General features: G+C 41.6%; 2 protein-coding genes across 3 annotated transcripts; one reads left to right on the forward strand and one right to left on the reverse strand.

Moving 5' to 3' along the window:
- The first annotated feature begins 120 nt into the window (after positions 1-120).
- On the forward strand, positions 121-16,793 carry pkp3a (plakophilin 3a). The gene is made up of 13 exons (XM_073471410.1): positions 121-419; positions 6,442-6,536; positions 7,072-7,847; positions 9,036-9,159; positions 10,283-10,487; positions 11,772-11,946; positions 12,316-12,433; positions 12,524-12,688; positions 12,785-12,967; positions 13,056-13,209; positions 14,000-14,195; positions 14,349-14,436; positions 15,589-16,793. The coding sequence occupies exons 1-13, from the start codon at positions 197-199 to the stop codon at positions 15,628-15,630; spliced, it is 2,544 nt and encodes an 847-aa protein (XP_073327511.1). The 5' UTR covers positions 121-196; the 3' UTR covers positions 15,631-16,793.
- Positions 16,794-16,999: 206 nt separating this feature from the next.
- sigirr (single immunoglobulin and toll-interleukin 1 receptor (TIR) domain) lies at positions 17,000-25,769 on the reverse strand. 2 transcript variants are annotated; one of them, XM_073471412.1, is made up of 10 exons: positions 25,542-25,769; positions 23,183-23,461; positions 22,752-22,959; positions 22,292-22,422; positions 21,333-21,473; positions 21,094-21,237; positions 20,729-20,831; positions 20,403-20,553; positions 19,219-19,396; positions 17,000-17,674 (listed from the first exon to the last, which is right to left on the reverse strand). In XM_073471412.1, exons 1-10 carry the CDS (start codon positions 25,609-25,611, stop codon positions 17,502-17,504), a joined length of 1,578 nt encoding a protein of 525 aa, XP_073327513.1. In that variant the 5' UTR covers positions 25,612-25,769; the 3' UTR covers positions 17,000-17,501. The 2 variants fall into 2 exon arrangements, with proteins under 2 accessions (XP_073327513.1, XP_073327514.1); XM_073471413.1 differs by having other exon boundaries at positions 17,119-17,674; positions 23,183-23,456; positions 25,542-25,698.
- Between the last annotated feature and the right edge of the window lie 397 nt (positions 25,770-26,166).

The following is a 26,166-nucleotide window of genomic DNA, read 5'->3' on the forward strand; positions in this document are numbered from 1 at the left end:
CAAGCTCAAAGCAGAGGAAGCAGAAGATCAGCACCTGTAATTCAGGTACTGTGATATCAGCTCACGAGGCTCCACCTCCTGCTGCTCCCTGCGCCTCTCTGCGCTCCTCCACACACTTCCAGTCGCGCACAGTCTGTCCACACCGCTGTTTAAGCCAGACGCCGTACTTCGCGTCCCGCTTTTTTAACTCGTCACTATGAGTGCCATGGCTTCAGATAACATATTTTTCTCCGCTTTACAGCCAAACAGCTCGGTCACCACCTACGGGCTGCCGTCCGAGATGCAAATCGGGAACGGGAGCTCCGTGTCGGACGCGGTGGCCAGAGAGCGGCGCGTCCAGCAGCAGGTCCAGATGAGAATGGCGGAGAAGTCCACACTTCCGCGTCAGAACGGGTCCGCCTCACAGTACGCCATGTCAGGTAAATAACAACAAGTCTTGACTCACTTTCATTGGGATCTACATGGGTTTTTATGATCAGCGTCATGACAGTGTTTCCGTGGGAGAGCGCACTTTGAGCTGGCGAGGCTCAGGGTGGGACTGCTCAAGGTAAACCACTCAAAGTCCCCACAGCTACAGGTGTCATTGTCTGGCATGGTACTGACATTATTGTCCCCTATCTGTGCTGTAGACAGGTAATTACAGCTCTTATCTAACCAGCCAGTCCTGTAACCTTGTTTCCTTTGGCTTAGCTCCAAATAACTGGCATAAAATTGGGCTGTAGGTTTGTTATCTGTAGCTGTTACAGATTACACATCAACAATTGAACATCTCTCATAGCAAATACAATATGTTCCTGTTTATATTTCGAAATTAAAACCCCTCCAAGGTTTATGTCATGTCACAGAAACACATCCATAGATTGTGAACTGATGGGTATTTTCCCTTTAGGCTTATCTACTGAACATTGTCCCCATTTACTGATTGTTTTGTGCATAAAATGTCACAAAAAAATCAAAAATGTCCTTCATAGTGTCTTCAAACATCTTGTCTGACAGTTTTGTCACGTTGAAACACAAAGACAATCAGTTTACTCTCATAGGAGACCAAGAAAATGAGAAATGTTCACATTTCAGTGACTTTTTGCACGAGGAATTACTTAAATGATTAATCCAATTTCAAGAGTGGATGATAGACTGATCGAGGTTGCTTCAAAGTTCCCCAAAGTGACTCAGATCAGTGTAGTTGCTTTTACTTTCAAATGCAAGAGTGTGTGTTGCACTTATATGCCCTCTGTGTGTGTGTGTGTGTGTGTGTGTGTGTGTGTGTGTGTGTGTGTGTGTACGCTTGTCTCATCTGCATTACTGAAGACTTCTTTGCATCAAATCATCAAGGAATTTGTCCATCAGCTGCTCTTGAGGTTCGTCTCATACGGCAGCGATCCTGTGTGTGGTGTACCTGCACATGAGAAAGGGTTAATGTGTAACAGGCCCAAACAAGCGCTGCTTTCATGAACTTCCCTGATAGCAGGCTGAGGTGAAAGTCGCCCTCTGTGGGATTGGGTTTCAGGTCTTACTCAGCTTTAAGAGGTGAGGGTTCGAGCGGAGGTACCTGGGAGATGACGGTGTCGTGAGAACCAGCAGTTGTGTTGTCGGTTTAGAGAGTTCACATTGTTAAACGGCGTCCGTCTGAGCCTAGTGGCACACAGACAGTCAAGGGGGGACTGTTACGAAAGCAGGGACGAGACTCCCGCAGGGGAAATTAAAGATTTCCAGGAAGATTTGTAATTAGTTTACTAGATCGTTATGACATATTTGATGGTCTGATGCGCTTAAAGAGCTGAATTAGAGTCAAGTGGCGAGCTCCACAAGGACACAGTGTTGTCTTGTGTTGCTTTTGAAATCTGGTGACTGAGGCCTGTACACCTGCCTGCTTTTCTCATGCAGACATTCCTTCACGACCCATAATTCATTGTGTTCCCTCAGATTACAGGGAGCAGCTCAGTGTCAGGTCCATTTTTATTTTATGATCTCTGAAAGTAGAATCTTTTTCTCACCCTTCTTGTTTCTGCAGTTTCCCAAGGCGCCAACAATACCTGCCTCCACAGAAATACATACTGCGCATGTCGTCTTTGATAGCTGGAATGTAAAAACTCACACAACTCCTCTGCTAAATGGGTCACAGCTTTCTGTCTTTACCTCCATTATAGTACAGTGTACACCCAGTAGGCTGGGCGAGATGTTTTACAGTGTTATCTCTCCTGGGGCTTTGCTGGGAGGAAAACATACCGTACAGTCATAAAATGCCGCCATGTCATATCCACCCTCGTTTGAGACACATTTCAGTGGTTTGTGGCCTTACTCTGAACTCACTTAAGACATACTTAACACTTTACTCTTAATTGACTCAGCAGACGAAATGTGTATCTCTGACTCAACTTGTAGCGTAACAATGTGTATATTTCCCAATGACAAACTGTCATGTGCAATGATTTAGCTAGATTCATCGCAGGATTTGTATTGTATATAGGTGTCATGGTTGTCACAATATCAGATTCTCACGACATGATTATCATGGTCAACGATATTATCGCAATATCTATAGAAATTTGAAAAAAAAATTAATGCAAGCAATCAGATCTATCTTTAACATTGTTTACTGGCAAATTAATTACTCTTTAAATAAATAATAAATACGTGTCCAAAAAGAATGATTACTATCAACTCCTCGTGAAAAGGCAACAAGATTAACTCATAAATAAAACGATGCACAAGGCCCAACATCTTCGCGGGATTATCACATGTGTATCATTAACACGTTATCAATATTTCATTTTTTAATATCATGGTAACTGTGGATATCACAACATTGCAAAATCCTTACTAGGTATAATAATATAGTGTTAAGTGCATTTATTACATTTGTATTGACCATATGTGAGCAGATTGCAACGCGATGTGAAAAATGAGACCAAGGAAGGAGTCTGACAGCTTCAGCTGCTTCACATGGAGCTGAAAGCTTGTCTGGTGCTCTCAGAGTAAGGCATTCTAGTTTCAGGAAAAACTACAGGAACCCAGTCCAAAGTGCAGTATAGTCCAGCACATGGATTAAGACAACAAACTTTTATTCACTGACTAGCATTTCGATGCCGTGTCTGTCTTCATGTGAGTCAGAAAATCACATGCCATCTAAAAGTTAGTCATCGAATAAAAGTTTCGCTCTTGGTTGTCTCTGCCCACCAGTGGGCGATTTGTTTATGTTGCATAATGCCGCTGGACTGTGGATTTCTTTGTGAATGACACAATTTTTCTGCAACAGTCCACATGATGTTACTTTATGCACATTCTCACTCTGCTAACAAAGAGAAACAGAAGCTAATGTTAGTTTAGAAAATGGCGCCAGCTAAGATAAACTCACAATCAGCCTCCACGGAGCCACTTTAATACCCAGATCTCTTCTTCTATTCTTTTATTTTCACTTCTTCTTTCTTGCACTGCCAAGGACAGCCATTACATCTCATTGACAATAAAGGCACTGATTCATTTAAAGTAGCTCATTGTGAATACCAATTAAAAACAAGTGCTTCAGTGTTCTTATATGAGAAAAAAACCCAGATGACTCTGCGGGAAGACTCCACCTCTGTATCTACATTCTTTAACAACTGCTGCATTTACGGCAGTGACTGTGTGCAGGTGGACAAGTCCCAGCAGATAGTGTGTTTGTGTGTGTGCGTGTGTGTGTGTGAAGTCTTGGCTTTATGACCGTTGTTCATTTTTCAAGACACCACAGAGAAGGGGGAAAAAAAGTTTTCTTGCCGACGGAGTTTTTAAGGTGTGTTTTCTGTTGCTAATTTCTGTTGGGCGTTGCCAGGGTTGGGCTGGGGCCGGGCCAAGGTGTCATACTCATCTATACCAACTGGTTTGGTGTGTGTGTGTGTGTGTGTGTGTGTTGTATGGAAATTAAGTGTGAAGGCAGCTCACACTTTTACATTTCCTTGTTTCTTTAGTAATGTGTCGGCACTTTTAGATTTGCAGTCGGACACATGTAAATCAGTGCCTGTGTTCACATTAGACTGGTTAGATTTCACCCACCTCAAGAACCAAAGTCAGTACATGTTGATGTTGATTGATATGAGGAGGGTAGAAGATAAGTCTGGTGATCATCTTTAACTTTATGATTGATGACATACCCCAAGAAAAAACAACAATAAACTGATCCTACCAATAAGAATAGTCTGTGTAAGCAAAGCCTGATCTACAGTAGTTTAATCCTTTGCGTCTGTGCGCCTCCATTGGCCAAAAACTACAGTTTTGTGTCCCTTTATTACAGTGAACATGGGCACTGTAGTTTATTTTGAGTCAATCCTACATACACTGTCCTGCTGCCTGCACTGGTGCACCAAATGTGAATTCATCCGCTGCTGAAAATAGTCCCAAACAAATGCTCTATATCCCCCAGTTTGAGTAAAGTTTGTGAAAAGTACAGTTAGGATTATTGAGCTTTATTTAGGAACAGAAGGGTTTGGAGCTGAGAACCACAGACAGGGAAGTGAAGGCAGACAGTCTTGAGAAACATCTAAAGCATCATCAGTTTTGGCTTTTTAATGGGATTTGTTGTGTGTTTGTGTGTGAGGGCACCTCACGCTTTTACATTTCCTTGATTCTTTAATAATGTGTCAGCACTTTTAGTTGCAGTGGGACAGTTTGAGAGTAAAATGCATTGAGAGAATGTCTTTGTGTGTCAGACCCAAGTGAAGGGTAATCAGAGACCGCTCAGGTCCCACTGTCAAAGAGTATGTGTCCACAATTGAATCACCAGTGCAACAAGACACCTGCTGCACTCCAAACCGTATGTCTTTCATCGTTTTAATAGAAGAGCCGTGCCACCCCATTGTGGCTGTCACGCAGTGATTAAATCTCCCTTCCTTCACTGTGCCACTTGCTACAAAGAAGAGGCTTTTGATCATTTTTCTTGTTTTCGTTGATCCTTTTTTTTTACTTTAAACTTTTCCATGTAAGCTAGGTCTGGTACACAACAAGTCAAAGAAACGTCTGTTTAGGATCATCCTCCCTCTTTTGTTGTTGTGTCATTTAAATTTGGAAACATGAGCTTTGTGAACATAAACAGGATTAAATTTTAATTGTTTCTCTCATTGGTCAGGGGTGACCCGATGCTATATTATTCATGTATGTGGCAGAGCTCAAAGATCAGTTGACACAACAAACGTCTTTAAGTTCCTCTCTTGGCCAAGCTTGTACACCAGGATAGCCAACATTGTTCTGCTTCTACATGCTATCAAAACAACATTAATCAGTGTTTTTAGACAAATTCAAAATAATAAGAAAAATGTAAAAATACATTTGTCTTTGCTGAATGCTGACTTCAAGAAGAGGCCTTTGTCTCATTGTCTGTGCACTGTTGACCTCTCAGTAGTCAGCTCAGGAACACAGTCAGCAGCTGAGTCAAGCTGCTTTCAGAATGCAGACAACTGGGAACTCCTTGCTTGCAAAAAGAGAAAATGTTTATCCATTTTTATTTATTCAATTAAGTTTACACAAGAGAGTTCTAACTCGACACATTTTAAGCACCACAGCAGTGCTTTTTGCAATCAGAGAGCTTCCGCTTGTCTTTGTTTTGTCTCGGCCTCCGCCTGTTCGTAGACTTTGCCCCCACCCTCCCTCTCAGCCTCACCCACAGAGTCAGAATAAATGCAAAAACTCCCCATGAAGTGCAGACTGGTTGTGAAACTTTTTTTTTTTTTACAAAAAAATGGGATTACAAGAAGTGAGAAATGACTCATTTAGACTTAGAAGTGCTTGTTCTCACCAGTTTTAAGTTTAGCAACACTTTAAATCAGAGAGGGAAAATCCTTTTTTTCATCACTTTCAGTTTTGCACATATTTTTTTGATTGATTCAAAGATTTCCAAGTCTTAACTTGATGGTCAGGTTCCCACATGTACATTAAAAACAGTTTTGGTTAGCTGTGGTCATTCCCTCTAAATGCCTTCACGATGCAGTAAATGATGGAGTCCTCATTCTATGCAAAATTATGTCTGGAAAAGTGTATCTGAAGTTGAGGCTTCAGCAGTCTGACTTAATCAAATGAAGCATAATAAATAAAGAAATAAAGAAAAAGTCAGTCTTTTTAGTACAATTCCCTCTTTGTGTTACTGTCAGCGTAACAAGGAAATGCCGTTGAACCCTCATAACCTTTGTGATCTTTTTGTTCCGACCCAGCCGTAACTCAAAATACGAGCTTGTTTTGCTCTAATGTTTAGACACATGGCTTTAAAGCACATCTAAAACTCATGTTCAAACGTACATGTGGGCATGAGAGTATTGTTTCAAGACAGACCTGAAAAAATGTGAATCTAATGTTACTGTTAGGACATGACGACAATATAACTAACAGTTATTGCCGTTGTGTCACTGATATATTAATTTGATGTGATACTGAATGTGTGGTATTCATTCATCATTCTGTTTTTCTGCTTCTTTCCAGACTACGGTGGCTCTTCAACCATGAAATATAACACCTATCAACCAGCAGGTTACAGCTCCAAATCATCCTACATGTACTCAGGCTCCAGAACAATGGTGAGTACTACATCATCTCACCGTTTCAGCATATATTCACACATATCCTGGAAATATTGAGCCAATCGTGTAATGTGTCATTCAGCGGGACGTTCCACAAAACAAAACAAGCACTAGAAATCAGTGACCCACTGCTGGTGTCACAGCGAGTCACCCAGGACTTAGTAGGTGTGGTATTTCACAGCAGGCTGTGATGAGATCAGCTCAGGGTTTTCAAGTCCGCCCTCTAGATTCCTACGGAGAGACACTGGATTTGTGCCACAGTAGTTTGAGCTCGAGAGACCTTCGACGTGCTTTCCAGTGTGTCTCAGTTTTATATTTGACCTCCTCTCCTGAATGAATCATATTTTTAGATGAGAAATCAGTATGACAAAAAATACTAAAGGTCTGACCTGTCTTTCTTGAATGTTAGTCACCTCCTTGTGATTATATTTAGAAAACATTTTTGTCGATATGCAGTAAAACTAATCCACCCACGCATACAGTTCATAATGAGTACACATTTGATTGTAACTACTCCTCTCTTCATCCTCAGGGTCCACGCGTGTCCACCCAGAGGTCGGGCTTCAGCTGCCGGTCTGCTGGCCCAGACATGGCCCAGATCCACAGGATCAGTGTCGGCGGTGGAGGGGTCAGTGGTGGTGGTGGTGGTGGTGGTGGCAGTTATTATCGAGAAGACATACGTTTAGGAGGCTACCAAGGGGGCATGAGGCAGCAAATGGAGCCCCTCTCCATGAACGCTGTGAGGCAGCACACTATGCAGGTGAACCCCTGGATGGTTGAAAGCAGCGATGCTGGCAGCCTGGTCTCCGACCGGGACGCCACCTACGCCCACCAGTACGCTCAGAGCGCAGTCAATGGCTACACTAGCCAGATGAGTCAAGGAGGAGGCACCATGAACTTTCCAGCACCCATGCGCCGGTCTCTTAGTGGCACTCTGTCCCGCGGCGGAGGGATGACAGGAGGAGAAGTGGAGATGGTCCAGCAACAACATTCCTTCAAAGGCCCCTCCCACCGCACCATCAGCAGGATTACAAACCGAAACCGGATGAGCATGGGCTCCATGTCTGGTGGGACCATGTCTGGTGGGACCATGATGTCCTCAGGTGGAAGCATGTATGGTGGAGGGATGGACAAAGTGGACACAGGGTTCATAAGTGGGGTGGCCTCTGCCTCCCAGGGGAACCTGATGCAGCGTCAGGGCACCCTGTCCCGCGCCATGTCAGTCAAGAGCATGCAGAGTGTGGGCAGAGGCGTGGACATCTTCAATGGGCAGATGGAGCTGGGAGCCAGCATGGGCAACCTCAGCGGGTGAGAAGATCACACGAATGTTCTCATATGATTACTGATAGTAATGCAGGCAGACACATGTAAATCAGTGCCTGTGTTCACATTAGACTGGTTAGATTTCACCCACCTCAAGAACCAAAGTCAGTACATGTTGATGTTGATTGATATGAGGAGGGTAGAAGATAAGTCTGGTGATCATCTTTAACTTTATGATTGACGACATATCCCAAGAAAAAACAACAATAAACTGATCCTACTAATAAGAATAGTCTGTGTAAGCAAAGCCTGATCTACAGTAGTTTAATCCTTTGCGTCTGTGCGCCTCCATTGGCCAAAAACTACAGTTTTGTGTCCCTTTATTACAGTGAACACTGTAGTTTATTTTGAGTCAATCCTACATACACTGTCCTGCTGCCTGCACTGGTGCACCAAATGTGAATTCATCCGCTGCTGAAAATAGTCCCAAACAAATGCTCTATATCCCCCAGTTTGAGTAAAGTTTGTGAAAAGTACAGTTAGGATTATTGAGCTTAATTTTCAAGCTTTATGTCTTCAGTAGAAACAGAAGGGTTTGGAGCTGAGAACCACAGACAGGGAGGTGAAGGCAGACAGTCTTGAGAAACATCTAAAGCATCATCAGTTTTGGCCTTTTAATGGGATTTATTGACATTAAGAAAAATATTGTATTGTATAGCAGTCTTATCCTTTAATTATGTTATAACACCCAATGACGGAGGTATCAGCTGGCGTCATCCCGGTGACTCAGTTTGTTACATTTTCCGTGACATTCTAGTGAATGTGATACGCACCAGTACGACGGTGTCACAACTTTCAGCTGGTTTAAGTGAGGGAGTGTGTGACGTGAGTATTTCCTAAGAGCTGTGGATTGGGAGGCGGCTCCATAGCGGCAGGACTGGTTTTGGGTGTGGCAGCTCAGTTTCAGGCCTCGCATTTCACACATCCCACAGCGTGTGGTTAGCTGAGCGGATATGCAGACCACTGTGTGATTTGGGAGAAATCCAACGAGCTGAAATTTGCAGACAAGAAACAAATCATCTTTGAATAATTACTGCGGCTGCTCTGATGCGTTTCATTCAAACATCCCAAAGACATTTTGTGCTGCCATACATAACAGCTGGGTAATTACAAAATGACTGTAAATGTTTTAGATTTCTTTGGTTCAGTTTGTCCATTTGCTCCATTCTGTAGGATCATGGCTTTGGACATGCCCGGAGCAGTGCAGAACCTGAGAGAGCCCGATGCGGAGATGCAGGTCCTGGGCGCCGCCTACATTCAACATGAGTGTTACAATGACAATGACGCCAAAAACGAGGTACTTAAAACCGATGTAACATGTGGTCAGAATTCCTCTGGGTCTTTTCCCTCTGCGATCCCTTATTATGAAACTCAGTTATGAAAATTGTTTTCCTCCAACTGTGGACGATGCATCAATTTTGTTGACATAAAGTAGCTTCAGTTTTCTGTTCTGGTGTGCTCTAGTTGTTCCACATGTTACTTGATTTTTGTCAGCACTGTAAACAAATCTGGACTCTGACCTGTGCTGAATGGCAGATACACAGTAGAGATTATAACTCTTATCTTACGTAACACACCATGTGCTTTTTAACTTGTTGAAGTTATCCCCAGCTCTGAAGATACAACATCATGTGACCTGGTTTTAAAAGTTTTCAAAATTATTTCATACTAAAAAGAAATAATTTGACATTTCGGGAAATTAATGTATTTAACTTCTTGCTGAGGCTTAGACGAGAAGATTGATACCACACCTATCTTTGTACGGTAATAAATATGGAGCTGCAGCCAGTTAGCCTAGCTTAGCATAAACACTGGAAACAGAGGGAAACAGCTAGCCTGCCTCTCTCCAAAGGTAACAAAATAATTTCTGCACCTTAGAAATATTTACTATACAGAGATGAGAGTAATATTGTCTCATTTATGTTTCGCTAATAAAGCAAATAAATGTATTTCCCAAAATGTTGAGCTTCTGTATGTCAGAATTTGGCAAATCATGGTACACTGTACAACTTCACCTCCAAATGACCAAGTAAACTAACAATTTTAAGGTTGTAAAGACTTTTTAGTACAAACAACTTACATTTAACTTTACATTTAATTTCTTTTTTCACTTGGTATTTCTGAGATAAGCGGTTTCCTAACTTTTTAAAATGTAAAGTCAACTTTTAAAAGTTACAGTGTATAAAAAAAGATACTGTGGCTGACAGCAATGCACTTTATGCTTAATGGATCCCTCCCAGGGACACTGAGATGAATGGCATGAAACACAAAAAAACATTTCTAAGTTAAAATAATTACAAGACGCCAGACTCAAATAGAAATAGAAAACACCTGGAATCACTTAATCATGGGAGAAAATAGAGATTGGAAACATTACCAAAGTGAGGAATGCACTAAGCAAAACTGTTTTCCTTCTCTAGGTGCGTCGCTTGAAGGGCATCAGTGAGCTGGTGAAGCTGTTCAACAGTGACAACCCGGAAGTGCAGCGCTTTGCCACGGGTGCCACACGCAACCTCATCTACGAGAACATGGACAACAAGGTGGCCCTGATCGACGAGGGCGGCATCCCACAGCTGGTGGAGGCGCTGAAGGAGCCCGACGATGAGCTTCGCAAAAACATCACGGGTAGGAAAATCCTGATGGCAGTCATCAAAATAAGAGACATGACCAAACAGGCAAAGGTGATCTCAGAACGCTTGTTTCGCCTCAAGTACAAATGAATGTGAATGAGTTAGTCACATAATTTGGATGCAACATGATCTTGGCAGTGGCCAAGCGTCCTTGAAGTGAGGGATAAACTTCTGATATTATTCTGCACCAAACAAATAGCATGCGGGTGGCAAGCTATAACAAGACACTTTTACGAGAATCCACAGATTATGAGGATTCACTGTAACTAAATCACAGTTCCTCATTCACAGTTGTCTGTTTTCAGCATAACTGGCAGTCATACTTTCTCACAAGTTAATGGTGAAATTCGGTGCAAATGGATGTTGCGACTCTGTAGTGTGGACATTTGCAATGTGTTTTTAAAAGTTTAGAAGGTGGGACTTAAGGCTTTTCTATAGGGTGTGTGAACTAGGTGTTAAGGCAGTGAGTAGGAGCTGTCTGGGCCTGTGGACTGACAGTATCTGCCGCTCCCTTTTATGAGTGAAGGCCCTGTCACTATCTCCTCTGGGCTATAACACCTTGATTAGTATCTGTTGGATTGCCAAAGAAATCACCAGTGACTACTCAGAATCTTGTAATAGATAACTAGATCATTTTCTGTCATAATAGAGATCTTATGTTACCCGCATAGTGACATCTTCACTGCCATTTGAGGTTTTGACAATGTAATCCTCAAGCAGGTAGTTCAACATTTGGGGAACAGTTAGCGGAGAAGACTGATACCACTCTCAAAGATGCAAACTACAAATAAAGCTACAGCTAGCGGCTGCCTAGCTCACCTTAGCAGAAAGACTGGAAACGGGGGATAACAGTTGGCCTGGCTCTGCACAACAGTAACAAATCTTCCTTTTGTTTCAGAAAACAGCTGATCCAGGTTAGCCGTTTCAGTGCTCACAAAAACTGCCTTCGAGCTCTTCTAAAGTTGACTGGTTAACACTGTTAAATCCTGTTAGTGTGACCAAACAAAAGGCAGATTTGTTACCATTGTATGGAGCCAGGCTAACTGTCTACCCATTTCCAGTCTTTGTGCGAAGCTAAGCTAACGAGCTGTTGGTCGTAGCTTCACACTGAACAGATAGACGTCAGTCAGTGGTGTTGATCTTCTCATCCAACTCTCTGCAAGAAAGCGAATAAGCCCAAAATGTTAAGGTTAAGGATTGTAAAATAATCAAAGAAACTACGAGAAAATGAGGCATAAATGACAGTATTGCTGACACTCTCCTGGTGTGATTTGTGCAGGTATCTTGTGGAACCTTTCATCCAAAGACACCCTGAAGACGAAACTGGCCAGGGAGACCCTTCCTGATCTGACCGACAAGATCCTCATTCCTCTGTCAGGCGGCGGAGAAAGTAGTGAAATCCAGCAATCAGCCTCTGAGGCAGAGATTTTCTATAACACTACCGGATGCCTCAGGTGAACCTCACTAATTTGTCTTCTTCCCTTTGTGGTTGCAGCATGCTCCTTCGTAGAAATGTATTTCTCCCTCGTTCACCCGTGTTCATCTTTTTCTGTCATGAGAGCTGATTTTGGTAACCTGTCCTGGCATGTGTCAGATCAGTTGACAGCTTCTTCAGCGTTTACCGCACCCATCACTTTTCACTGTTGTTTTCAAAGCTATGTCACTCCAACCTTCAGACAGCAGTTGCTTCGGCTCTACTCTGTTTATGTGACGCTGGAGGTGTTTTATCTCCAAATTATTTACCATGTGGGGAATATTTCCATTGCACCCTCAGTGATGTGTCATGATGAAATTAAAGCTTTAAACCTCTCACTCGCTCTCAGGAATCTGAGCTCTGTGAATGACAAGACCCGTCAGCAGATGAGAGAAACTCATGGACTGGTGGACTCTTTGGTGCACTACGTCAAGGCCTCTCTTGAGGAGAGCAAGGCAGAAGATAAGGTGAGACAAGAACAAGAATAATATGACAATCAGAATACACAAAACCCCAGGCTTGTGTATTAAGTTGTCTGTGTCTGTATGTATTCGCAGGGGGTTGAAAATGCCATGTGTGTCTTGAGGAACCTCTCCTTCCAGCTCTATGGTGAGATTCCTCCATCGGCTCTCATGCGCCTGGAAGGACCAACCAGAGATCAGGCCTCAGGGAAGGGTGAAGCCATTGGTTGCTTTACACCTCAGAGCAGGAAAGCCAAAAATGTACGCAGAAGTGAGATTTACCCATCAGCATTTTGTCAGCGTGGAGCAGACTGTTCATCTCAACACTGCCCTCTTTTATCTTTCTTCTCCTGACAGAGCAAGAACCAGGATCTGTCCACTTTCACCGAGGTTGCTCGGGTGCCAAAGGGTATGGAGTGGCTGTGGCACCCTCAGATAGTGGGAGTGTACAACAAGGTGCTGCATGAGTGTGAGATCAACTCCACCACCCGCGAGGCCGCCGCTGGAGCGATGCAGAATATCACCGCTGGAGACAAGAGGGTAAGCAACTTTTTTGTCTTTTCACTTGTAAAATCATTCAAATGCAAAAGTTTCGTATCTGAATTTCCTCTCTCTCTTCGTCCTGCAGTGGGCGTCAGTGCTGAGCCGGGTGGCTCTGGAGCAGGAGCGCATGCTGCCGGTGCTGCTGGACAACATGCGAACCCACAAGGATCTGGAGATGCGTTCTCTCACAGGCCTTATCCGAAATTTGTCCCGCCACGCCAAAGATAAGAATGATATGGGTACGTTTCTACCATTTTTTATCCTTGTTGGGTTTAAATAATTTGATACCTCTGAGTTGCCTGGAAATTAAATCATCTGTAACCTCTTTGGTAAAATGTGTTGTGGCCTTATTCGAGTCGAACGCCAGTAACCTGTGCGTTGTGAGATGACTTTAGATGGTTATGACGCATCTATGTATTTAATATATACACATAATGTGAATGTTGAAATGTAAATAACACTGAATTTATAGCACTGAAATATTTTATTTTGAAAAACATTTGACTGAATGGATGCTGGTGGAATTCTTTTACATTACCAGGAGGTAAATCCAAGTTGTGCAAATTCAAAAATAAAAAAATAATCCAGTTAAAAATAATAATTGGGTCTCTCAAATTGGATTGATTAAATTCAGACACCAAATGATTTACAATAATATTCCAAATTTCAACATTCAGGATACCAAGAATAGCCAATCGAGCCCGATTGGAATTATTCAAGTTGTCCATAACTTTAAATATTAATTATTAAAGTTCAACAATTAAAGTTTAAATTCGAACACAACTTTGTTTGGTAATATATTTGGTAAGTCTTTAACACTGAAAACTCAGCTCGTCTGTTTCATAATGATTGTGTGGGAGTGACCTGGTAACATAAACAAAAACAAACAACACCATGACTGTCATTATATAAAACAAGACAAAAAATACATACAATCTTCATATTAAACAACAAAACTGATCAAAGAAAATTGTGTGTTCATGCAGTGTTTTAGCATTTTATCCTAACAATAATTATTGGTTTATCCAGCCACGAAGGTGGTGAACAACCTGGTGATGAAGCTCCCTGCCAGCGGACGTGAGAAGGAGCCCTCCAGCGAGGTGGTGATCAACATCTGTGGTATTCTTAATAACCTGGTGACCAGCAGCTCTGTAGCTGCCAGAGACATCAACTTCTTTGATGGCGTGGCAAAACTGATTGGCATCAAAAACGAACATGACAACAGGTGAGTGGTCAGTGGGCCAAGTTAGATGTGTACTCACATGAACCTTGATACAGACATTTATACATCTGTTACAAAAAATATTACAGCATACAAATTCTTCACACACAAGAGTTTCTGTAGGGAGTGTTAACCTTGGATGAATCTTTTTTCTAGCCCTGGAAGGGCAAAAGCAGCCAAAGCAGCAGCCACAGTTCTCAGCAACATGTTCCAGTACAAGAAACTGCACAGCTCATACAAAACGGTAAGAAGACTGTAAAAAATACTAAAAAAGGAGCTCTGCAGCTAGAGGAGAGAGAGGAGCTTCTGTTGGTGCAGACTTTGACCTTGAAACTTTCAAGATCTTTTTATATGCACAAGAAAACTTAAAAGCATTATAGGTCTCCTTTAAGTGTTAATACATCTAAATAGAGTCCTTAAAAAGATTTCTCAAATTAGTGTTAAAAGTTAATTATAATAGCTACCATCAAATCTCACAGTTAGCAGATTTTAAACATTAAAAAGTATTGGTGAAACGTATTCTGAAACTATCTGCAATTTTCATCTGACTAAAGCTTCACTGCTTTTTTCCATCATCTTTGAACTTTGCTCTCAGTACTCATATATTATAGTCATATTTAATTCAGTAAAACATATTATCTATAAGACGCACATCAGAGTAAAACATGCCCTCAGTTTAGTATGACACTAAGAATCTTCAAAGTTGTCATCCTGTAACAGAAGCGACAACAAGTTAGATTCTGCTTGTTTACTGTCGAACAAAAGTCAAAACTCAGTGGAAAGTGTTCCCTTCATGGAGCCCCACCCTCGTTCTTATTTCACGTGTTTGTGCGCGAATGTGAAGAAGAGTGAGAGTGACAGACATGTTGTGGGCATGTGATTATGTGTGTGACGGATGACATTCCTGTAACTGTAACTCCCTCTTCGGTTGGGTGTCACATGTTCAAAACCCATATATCTGCTCACACTGCTGCTCTTTCAACGCACACAGTCCTGCACCTCCCCGTCTTGGGCAGGACCCAGGTAGGTTTACTGCCTTTCGCAGATTACAGCCTGCCCCTCCCAAGGGCGCGGCGATCAGGTTCAGTTCATTTCCTAATGAACAAGTCTGAGCAGAGCAAAAAATGCGTCAGTACTTGTCTTACATACATTTAATACTCAGATACCTGCAACACCTTGGTACATGCTACAAGAGGTTTGTCCAAGTTTAAAAAATAGCTTAGAGATCACTCCAGGTCACATTTCAACACAGAGGGAGCAGCTGTTGACACCTTTGTGGTTTACAGTTTAAGTAATATTTGAATAGATCCTTTAAGAAATAATACACAATCACTTACTGTGTTTCACATCCATACACTGTCATAACACTGCTTTTGTTTGTTTCTTTGTGTTACAGAAAGGGTTTACGAGGCAGGATTTTGCAGACACGACTATCTAAAACAAGGCTAATCTAGTTCACTTCAACAACATAAGCAGTCAGCACTGTACCACCCGCATTTGGATTATATCTTCTCAGATGTGCGGATGTAAATAGACTCTTTATACTATTCAAACATGACATAGGCTCAGTTTTTGTCTGCCGTAATTTGTGATGAGAACATGAACACACCAGTGGTGGAGGATCTACCTGATGGAAAAAGGACTTCCTGTATGTTTTTAAAACTCGATGGACAGCGCAGTTCAAGAAGTGTGGATCCAGTACGTTCGGACTATTGATGGACTCTGATACAAGTGTGTGCACCTTAACCATGTACTTTCTTATTTGTTTGAACACTGTATGTTTTAGTGTGGAATCAGGGATTTCTTTTCTGTCAGAGCAACATGTATTCAGATGTTTTTCTTTGGACAATCTGCTGGACACTTGTGCCTTATCTTCTCACTGTCGCACCTCAAATACAGCATCAGTGCAAACTAATGTGGAGCTAACTCTGCATTTGTGTAAATATTGCTTTCTCTTTTACAAAGAAATCAAATGTTTTTTATACTGTAGGTAAGAACTTTATACTTGTAGTTTTTGGATAGATAAATGTGTTTGTTATGTGTCAAAGTTATATAGTTAAAGGAGAATGTAAACCACAGGAGATTTATAGAAACACTGATAATTTGGATGTTAATAAATCTTGGGATAATGATTGTGCCTTCAAAGTTGACTTTTGTATTTAGGCAATGTGCCTTTTTAAGCTTGCAAAATCTCAGTCTGGTCATATGAAATGCTGATGAGTGACATCTATAATAACTTCAAACAGAACTCATATCAGCACAATTATGTCTGTTTGTTTTTCATTAACATGCTATTATAAATGATGCATGTCCATTCTGAAAAAGGGTGCGAGTGTGAATGCTTAGTACTTGTTATGTGTTTTCAAAAATAACTTCTTTTCAGATTGAGACCACATTGAAACATACTTTTATTGGCAGTTATAAGAGTTTAATTCTATTTGAATATTCATGCAAAAACTCTGGTTAAATTGTAACTATTACTGCTCTGTGGTGTAAATGGTGACCTAGTGTTTCTGTTAATATTTGCTTTTGTGTTGTATGGAGGCAGATCTATCATCTGGATGTTTTTCAGCCAATAAAGAGACAGATTTGGAAGTGAAATGTCATTTTGCGAGCATTTTTTCGTGTGTGTGCAACTTACATGGTGAAACGTCGGCCACGCCCTATTTACATATTTGCTCCTGCTCAGACAGGAACAATACCAGACCTGCCCTGCTGCACCCTTATTTAAGCACTTATTTCACTGCAGGTAATCATTGCTCCACGAGGACAGAGATCATCAGGCCCTGCAGAGGAATAGCCAGACATTTTGTCAATCTGCTTTATTAGCGTGACTGCCATGTTGTCATCACAGTCGGGTTACATCATACACAAAGCCACCACCTGTGCAGAAAGGTCAAGAACAGTGATTCTTCAGTCGTGAGCGTCCTCCTGCTCCAGTCGATGTGCAAACGGATACCAGTGTTCAAATCTGACTTAAGGAGCTTCACATGTATTTTTTTTCTGTCAGCTGTCAAATTAAGACAAGAAAACCGAAAAAGCAGACGATCTGTTCTGACATTGCTCTGCCCTCTGCTGGGGACTGGGACCTTGGCTGTGAAATAAAAATCATTCAAAAATTATATATATATGTTAAGTTAATTATTCTCCTGATTGACACACATAATTCAGATAATTTCTAGTACAATTTACAGTAAAATCAGTAAAAAAAAACAGCAAAAAAGTCTTTGGCAAGTAGAAACAACGAAGGTAACACTTTGATTTTAACAACACACTGTACAGGAAAGAAACAAATGAGGGGACTGTGGATCACATGTCCTCCTCAGTGACCAGGCAGTAGAAGTCTGAGCGGGCTCCGTAGTTGCGGGATCCCAGGTCCGATACGTCGATGTCTGAGGGTTTGGGCTCAGCTGCAGTAATGGGAGCAGCGGGGAGGACAGGAGCTTTACAGGCCAGGGCCTTGTACACAGGGAGACGCAGCCCTGCAACAAAAAGAGAAAATGAAACATGTATCCTTCAACAAAGCAAGTGCATTATATTTTTCTCTGATTAGGTGTTGAACTTTGAGCTGTAACTCCCATGAACTTGTATGACTTGGTTTTGGTCATATAAACTTTTTTGCCCCAACAGAAAGAGACACATTTAAGGGTAACATACTTTTTTACCATATAGGGACAATATGCCACACCTGGACTCATTAAAGAAGCAATACATAAGAAATTTAGTAAAAGAAAAATACAAAACAAAACAAACAAATATCATGTATCATGTATTGCAGGGACATATAACCAGCGAGCCCAGCCCGTCCTTTCTCTTAAAACCACTCTGACTTCCCAGTCCTGGCCGCTGGCTGCACGGCTAACTGAGCTAACTAGCTAATAGCAGCTACAGTTAGCAGTTTCTCTGGTGACATGTTGCACTGTGTGTACTTGTCAAACCGGAATAAAAAAAACAAACATCTTGACTCCTGATTTATTATTAAGCCACAGCCAGCAGTATTTTATAGTGTGTTCAGTGACAAAGCCACAGACCACATGTTGTTTATTGGCAAAATGAAATAACAAAGTGACGCCGGAAACTAACTGATGCGAAATAAATCAAAACTGAGCTGGCCTCAACTTGTCAGTGGCCACACTTGGCAGTTTTGTAACTCTGAACATAACATTAGCTTAGCATAAAGACTGGAAATGGGGAAAAAGCTAGCCTGGCTTTATCCAAAGATATTAAAATTAATCTACCAGAGTGACTCTTTGTAATGTTTGTTGTCCATACACAAATAAGTTGTTACGTGTTAATTAGTGAGCTTTAGATGTGCTGGTCGGCAGATTTTGTTGCCTTTTGGACTGAGCCAGGTTAGCTGTGTCCATGTTTCCATTCTTTGTTAAGCTAACTGCCTGTAGTTTCATGTTTAAGAGTAGGATAAAACAGCGATATCGATCTATTCATCTAACTCTTCGAGTTAGCAAATGCTGAGCTGTTCCTCTAACATGAAAGCATTTCCCCCTTATATCTACTTCACATGTCTTGATCCAAAACATCACAGACAAGCTGCTTTAGCAAATATGTGAAACCACATCAAGTCACAGGATTTCCTAGTACTGAGGTTACAGATTAACTGTACATGAGTCTGTGTTTTTTCATTCAAACTAGTCTCAAATTAGATCATGTAGATTAAGTTTTAATGGCACACTGCGTGCTGACAAAGAAAAAAGAGTCTCTGTCAGGCTGAGCCATGAATATAGGCAATAACATTTTATATTTAAGCATTTACATCTCTGGATTAGAGTTAGTACCTGGTGGTTGTTTCATATGAGCATGCTTGCTTCAGTATATTGTCTAAAGTTTAAAAGTTTGAAATACATTCAACTTGCAGCTTTGGTAGACATTTCTTCATTTGCATGTGCAAAACAATGAACGGCATTTTTCATTTACGCAAATGTTTTTTTTGCATAATGATATTCATGTAAAGAGTGCATCTAACAATAGTGCTTGAGGACTGTTCTGGTCCAGTAGCTGTGGTTCTTACCCAGATCTCCAGCAGGGTCAGTGTCTGAGCTGCAGTCCAGATAGTCGGGGTTGAGGGACAGCATGGGGTCCTTGTCGTCCTGTAGCATTGTCTGAGGGTCGCCTGCAGACTCACTGCGGAAGACGACTTTGCGAGGCATCGCTAAGGCGAGCTCCTTCCAGAAGACTGAGGAGGGAATCTGTGAACACAGAACACACATGACACAAAACATGGCACGTTACACCAGGCTTTACTTGAAAGTATCATAATATTTGGTTTATTTTGTAGATTTTTAATTCTTATTTGGATGTATATTTGTTTTGCACGTTGAAACACATTTCTACTCTGAGACAGAAATGCTTTTATTTGCCACAGCTACACAGAGCAAAACTCAGGCTGACATCATCAATGCTATGAATGATACCTGCGGCAATAAACTGACACTGCTGACTAACGACACTCATTATTCAAACAAAACAAATATTTATGATCACTTCATGGTGCCAGAAAACTCTGGCGCCATGAAGTGATTATGTTGGCTAAATAAGTCACCCAACCAAAGATGGTGTCTCCTAGATTGCAAGTAAAGAGGACAATGTGCTGGAGTTTTTGTTCTGTTCTTGCATCAGCTAGAAAATAATTTCCACTGCATTTAAAATCAACTTTGGCTCCATCAATATAATACTTTTGACCTTGATAATCTCAATCAGCCTCTCGTTATTAGCAATTTGGTCGTACATGCTGGGTTCAGTTGGAGGAAGGCGATACTTTTGTGCACTAATCAGGATTCAGCCAGTTTCGGATCATAAGGTGAGAACAGCCTCACCTTCTATTTAATGATATCTGATCAAACCAAACCCACACGGCCATAAGCAAGCAGATCTTGATCAGTGAGTTTTTAAGTGTTAAATACTTACCCAAAAAAATTATGTTTTTCTGAACTCTGATTGCTGCTTATCTATTTAGTCTTATAGAAAAATACTTCAAATTTAAAGCAGAGTTTTCAGAGGCTTTTAGAGATCTTAAAAATGTCTTTTCACGTAATTTATTTAACGTAATAGTGGCTTCAAGGGGAGCTATACTACATACTACATATTTTGCACATATTTCTACTGTATATATATATATTGTATATTAACATAATATATTATTTCCATGTGAGTTTGCTGAAATCCAGTTTACCCTAGTGACCCCTCCCATCTTACCACGGAGTTGTGCCTCCAGGTGAGTATGGTGAGGCAGTGCTGATGCTCACTGAGCAGCTGCTTGATCTCAGGCCTCATGCGTTTGGACTGACCCTCCAACATGATGAGGATGGGACGCTCACATAACTCCAACAAGTACAGAAAGCCCTGTCTGAAAACACACACAGCCACAGTACATCATGAAGGGACACAGTGTAGACACTGCAGTAAACAGCAGCAACACTGACCTCATGTGGTGTATAATAATGATGCCACTGCAATCTGTTTTACACAAAATATGAAGTGCAGTTTATTTCTACATTAAAATGAATCTGTGCGAGTCTGACCTGAAGTTATCGGAGCACCAGTCCTGCTCAAGGTAAGCATGAGAGAGCAACACGATCAGACGGCGAGAGCGGCTCATGTTCATCAGCAGCTCTGCAGAAGGTTCTGGAGACGCATAATATTGTTGTTCAAAGATCAATGTTAAAAGGGAACAATTTGTTACCCAGGGGGCTGAAACGTCTCAAAATTAACATGAGAGAAATGTATCACGTGCTGCAAATATTGCAGTCTGCATTTTTCAAATTGGTTTAACAAGCTGCAGCATATCAGGTAATGATTGTGACAGCAGAATCTTAAAATCCTGCGTCATGAAGATTAAAACAGACAAAAACGTTATGAACAATGGGTTGTATATCAGAAGTCTTACCTGAGCCAGGTAGGATTACGTTTTCATTGAGATGCACCTTGTATGTATTTTTAGTCTCCAAGTATGGTTTGAGAATAAAGTTGACAAACTTCCTGTCATGATCATTGTTCACATAGGAGATATAGGCATCATATAACTTGCCACCTGAGGACACGGAGACACAAGCATACCAGTTGTGTTATTACTACAGTCTTATACACAAGTATAGAAACCTCATATCACATCAACAGAAGTCTCACCATTGAGTTCATAGTCTCCGTAGGAGTTCTTGTACCAGAGTTTGATGTTCAGGTGACACCTGGAGTACACAACAGCAGCTACAGCCAGGAGGAGGAGGAGGAGGATGGCTGCAATAACAGCAGCTGTGTGGCTGGGGCTGCCTGAGCAGGAAATAAGCATCAAATCATCAACCAATATTTTAATTACAAAGTATGTCCCTATATGTAAAATCCTTAAATCCATCCACTGCGAGTGAGTTGTCATAGTGTGTGGTGCTCTCCCATCATAGTTTTGATGCATCATGTCTACAATGTACTTTCATACGCTTTCTGGTGTAGATACAAGACATGACTGGTGCTTCTCTTTATTATGGAGTCTTGCCTTTCACTATTTTCTCCAATCAACTTTGTCCCATTTGCGTGGCAGGTCGGCCAGTCGGTCCGCGAAATTATTCCCACCCTTTGGTGGCCACAGTTTTCACTGTAGGAGGCTGAAATTTGCCATGGAGGTCAAGTATGTGTGTGTGTGAAGGTGGCCTCACTCCAATCTGATCCCTACACACCCTCCAGTCACACTTAGACCTGCGGAGAGTGTCTTAATTAACAGGGAGGAACTGGCAAGCTTTGGGACGCCTTCTTTGACAAAAACAGGAACATTCACATGGCCTATGATACATATTTTACATATTTGCAAAATGAATTTTGTGGAAAGGCTGGTCATGAGCCAAAGGACAGCTGATTAACTGTTCATGTCCACTGGTAAACAAAAAAGACGGTGTTGCAGTGGCTTCATAGCCACACAGGCTATCTATTAGGCTGTTTGTGTGACTGCATGACCGTGTGAGCATGCATGTATGTGGTCGCAGCTATTGCGAATATTAACTTTTTCAGGAGGTAATTTTTTTAGATAGATAACACTAGTTGCAGGACAGCATGTAAAAGACCCAACATATGTAGGAAGGTATCTTGACTTGTCTTACTTATTGAACTGTCCAGGCGAAAGTCAGCTGAAACATTCCTCACTGTGCAGCTGTAGAGCCCAAAATCGTCCGGCTGTCTGAGGGTGATCCCTAGTAGACTGTTTACCATCAGCTGGCCGACAACAGGAGACCTGAAAAGTAGGACAGGAAACTTGAGCTTAGTTCCACTCTCAGATAATGTTTTTGAGGCAGGTACAACCCAGATTCCAGAAATGTTGGGACGCGGTGTAACCAAAAATAAAAACAGAAGGCAATTACTTTCAGACAAACTGTGTTTAGTGGCAACTGTTTTATGAAGTGTTCCCAAGCCCATGTATTAATCTCCTGTCTCTCACAAAGAGTTTTATCAAACAATCACATTGTGTTTTATTTATGGTTCACACAGCTTTCCAATGTTTTTGGAATCAGGGTTGTACACTATAAATGATGAAAAACTGATTTCTTAAAAGCTTCAAATCACCATGACGAAGTATTCTGCGTGTAGAGTGTGTGATTGGTGAGGGGTTGGCCATCTTTCCTCCACTGCAATGTGGTGTCACATTGCTCCTCTGTTGGGTCCCAGAGGAGGAGGGCGGTGCAGTTTAGTATCACAGAGGATCCCACATTCCTCCAGAGTCTGGTCAGGCCCCCATTAGGTTTAAACTCCGGGGCTTTGGAGCACTGGGACTCTGTGTGAAGACATACCACTGTTATCTGTGTTCACTCCAGACAATAGAGGCCTTCATGTGCACTGCACGGCAGGTTGAAACAAAATGCCTTCTTGCAGGTGTATCCGTTCAACTAGCCTCTTCAAGGACATAAAAACTCTGCGTTTACTGCAGAGACAAATAACATGTTACAGAGAGAGCCACAGATGACTTCATTGCACTTACACATGGACATAATATGTACCTTTAACTATGAGACGCACAGTGAACGATGCGGTGCTGTTGTCCTGTCGCATACAGGTGTAATTCCCTTGGTCCTCCAAGCTGAGGCTGGAAAACTCCAGGGAGGCCTTCCCTTCCTGGGCGACGAGCTGCTGGCAGTCCTTCTGCCAGGTCAGCTTGAGCTGTGGGGAGCTCTGGGGCTGAACAAGCTCCAGGGGGCAGTTCAGCCGATACGGAGGCGTCTGTTGCCCCACATAGAGCACCTGCTCCTTAAACCTGCTCTCATCCACACAGGTCTGCGCTACAAATAGAGACAGAGGGAGTTAGAATAGTCCTTGTTACATTAATTAAGCAACAATCAGACTTTTCTGTACAAAAAAAGATTCGGATTGCTCAAGTCAGGGACACATTCAGAGCTGCAACTAATGGTTTTACCTCCACCAAAGAGGTCATGTTTTCATCTGTGCCAGTTTTAAACAAAAACTACTGAACGGATTTCCACAAAACTTGGATGGAGGATGGGTCTTGGCCCAGAATAGACCCACTGACTTTTAGTCCAGATCCAGGTAAAAAGAGACAGATGCAGGAATTTTTTCTCACTTTTCTCACACTCACAAAGGAATAAATACAGAAGGTGTTTTTTTAGTTGAACAAATGCTTTACTATAATGTCACAAATGTCCTGACTAGGGGTAAACGGATTATCGGCCCTGGCCGAATATCGGAGCCGGTATTCAGCATTTTTCAGATTATCGGTATCGTTGATTTTTCTGTCAAGATTGCCGTTAAAATGAACTAATTTAAAAATGTGCTACTTTGGCTCTGATGCAGCATCCTCTCACACAATGTCCCGCCCACAACACTATCTGACTGGTTACACGTCACAATTAACAGCCTATAAACACTGAATAATCTGAATCTGCAAAGTAACTAGTGACTATATTTATCAAATAAATGTACTGGAGAGGAAGTATAGAGTAGCAGAAAATCAAAGTACTCAAGCCAAGTACATGAAAATTGTACTTACGACCACCACTGGCTGTTTGAAATTTTGACACAAAGAGTTTCATTTTACTACAAATGAATATCGGTCCCAAAAAGTTTTCTGTCTCCTTGATTTCTAACAATCTGTATCAGCCCTGAAAAAGCCATATCGGTCAACCCCTAATCCTCACAGACATAAAACTTAATATAGTCTTTAAATATAGTGAATATATAAATTCAAGATTATTATGGGAGAATTCATTAGCGTATATAAGCAAATGTACATTTGCAGTATGTATTACAGTATATCTTAAGTATATCTTGAAAGTGGCATATAGCTACAACTTTATTGACAACTAATCGATTAATCAAATAATTGTGCAGCTCTTGACACAGAGCACCGATCCTTTATGAGGCCAGGATTTGCTGTGACACTAACAACTGAGTCACTACTTGCCATGACCTGGCCTGAACTGACTTATTAGTGACTAAAATGAAAATAAAAAAAAGCTGTATTCACTGTGTCGGTCATGTCATGGTCACATCAAAGTAAGCTGAGTGTCAGCTGTATTGTATTGTTACATCTCTACTTTATGGTGTGGACAGGCAGCAATGAATAGAGAGGATGTGGTTTTCCTTCACTTTGAATACAGCCTGTGGAGTTTCATTAGACTGTGGAGTAGCTTTTGGCTGAAGACTGAGTGTCTAATGGTGCATGAAGGTGAACTTGTTTACTCTTTCACCCTGGCAGACTGAGAGCAAATTGCTTTTTGCTGACTGAGATGAAAGCACTGACTCTTCTTTGCTGTTTTAGGACGTATTCAGTGCTTATAACTCTCACATCAGCTGACTGCTCCTGTGTCAGGACACATCTGAGACAGTTTGACTAATGAGGACTGCCCTGTGGAAACCTGTTCTTCAGGGTATTCTGCGCATGCGCCCATCGTGACTGTTTGTGACCAAAACCGACGAATAACCCGAACAACTGCCCTCTCTGGTTCCTGTCTCGTCCCTGTCTAGTCCCTGTCTCGTCCCTGTCTGGTCCATCAATGGTTCCTCTCTGGTCCCTCTCTGTTTCCTCTCTTGTTCCTCTCTGACTTGCCTTTGTTTTATTTTCCTTGTTTTAAAACAAAGGGATATGTATCCGGGTCCAAAGTCCGGGTCTGGTCTCCATGTTGCCAGGCAACATCATGTGACTGTGTGGTACTGTGACCCTGCACACACACTGACAACATGTGTTTACCCATCCAGCATCCCGTCACTCTTACTCATAGTTCATTATGTACAAACATAACAAGGTGAATCCTACAACTATCAACACACTTAGAGTATTTAAAACTCGAGTTCACAATAAAAACCTTCATATAACTCCAGTAAACACATTGTATTCTTCCTTACCGGCTGCGTGGAAAGTCTTGTCCCATTGAACACAGCACACCAACAAGAAAGCGACATAAATCACAGCCATGAGCCGCAGTCTTCCTCCTCCTCTTCCTCAGGTGAGAAATGAACCGAGTGAAGATCTGATCTAACCTACATCACTGCCTGTAAGTAACGCGTTACTTTATTACAGTTTAGTTACGTGGAGCAGAGCCGCAGAAGTGACTGTGTAGACGTCAGTCTTCTGGTTGATGAGCTGCACCTGTAGAGACATGAAACTCTGCTGCCTATTGGCTCCTCGTGGTCACGTGACGCGTGCACCGGCTTTCACCTGCGTTTCAGTGAAACTGTAAAAAGTGAAGATAGGGGGGGGTGGAGGAAAACTAAAACAGGCTACATCCACTTGTGTGGAAACCCGTTTCCGTCAGTTAAACTAAAACAAAGGATGAAAACTTAGCCTTGATGAAAAAAATATATATATATTCCCATGGTATAATTATTATATAGCCTAATTATAAGAAAAAAAGGCAAACTTATGTGATAGAAAGGTCATAATTATGTGATAAAAAATAAAAATTACGAGGCATAGTCATAATTATTAGACAAATAGTCGAAATTATGAGATAAAAGTCTAAATGATTAG

This window comes from Pagrus major, chromosome 8, assembly GCF_040436345.1.
Source record: "Pagrus major chromosome 8, Pma_NU_1.0".
NCBI classification, from domain to species: Eukaryota; Metazoa; Chordata; class Actinopteri; order Spariformes; family Sparidae; genus Pagrus; species Pagrus major.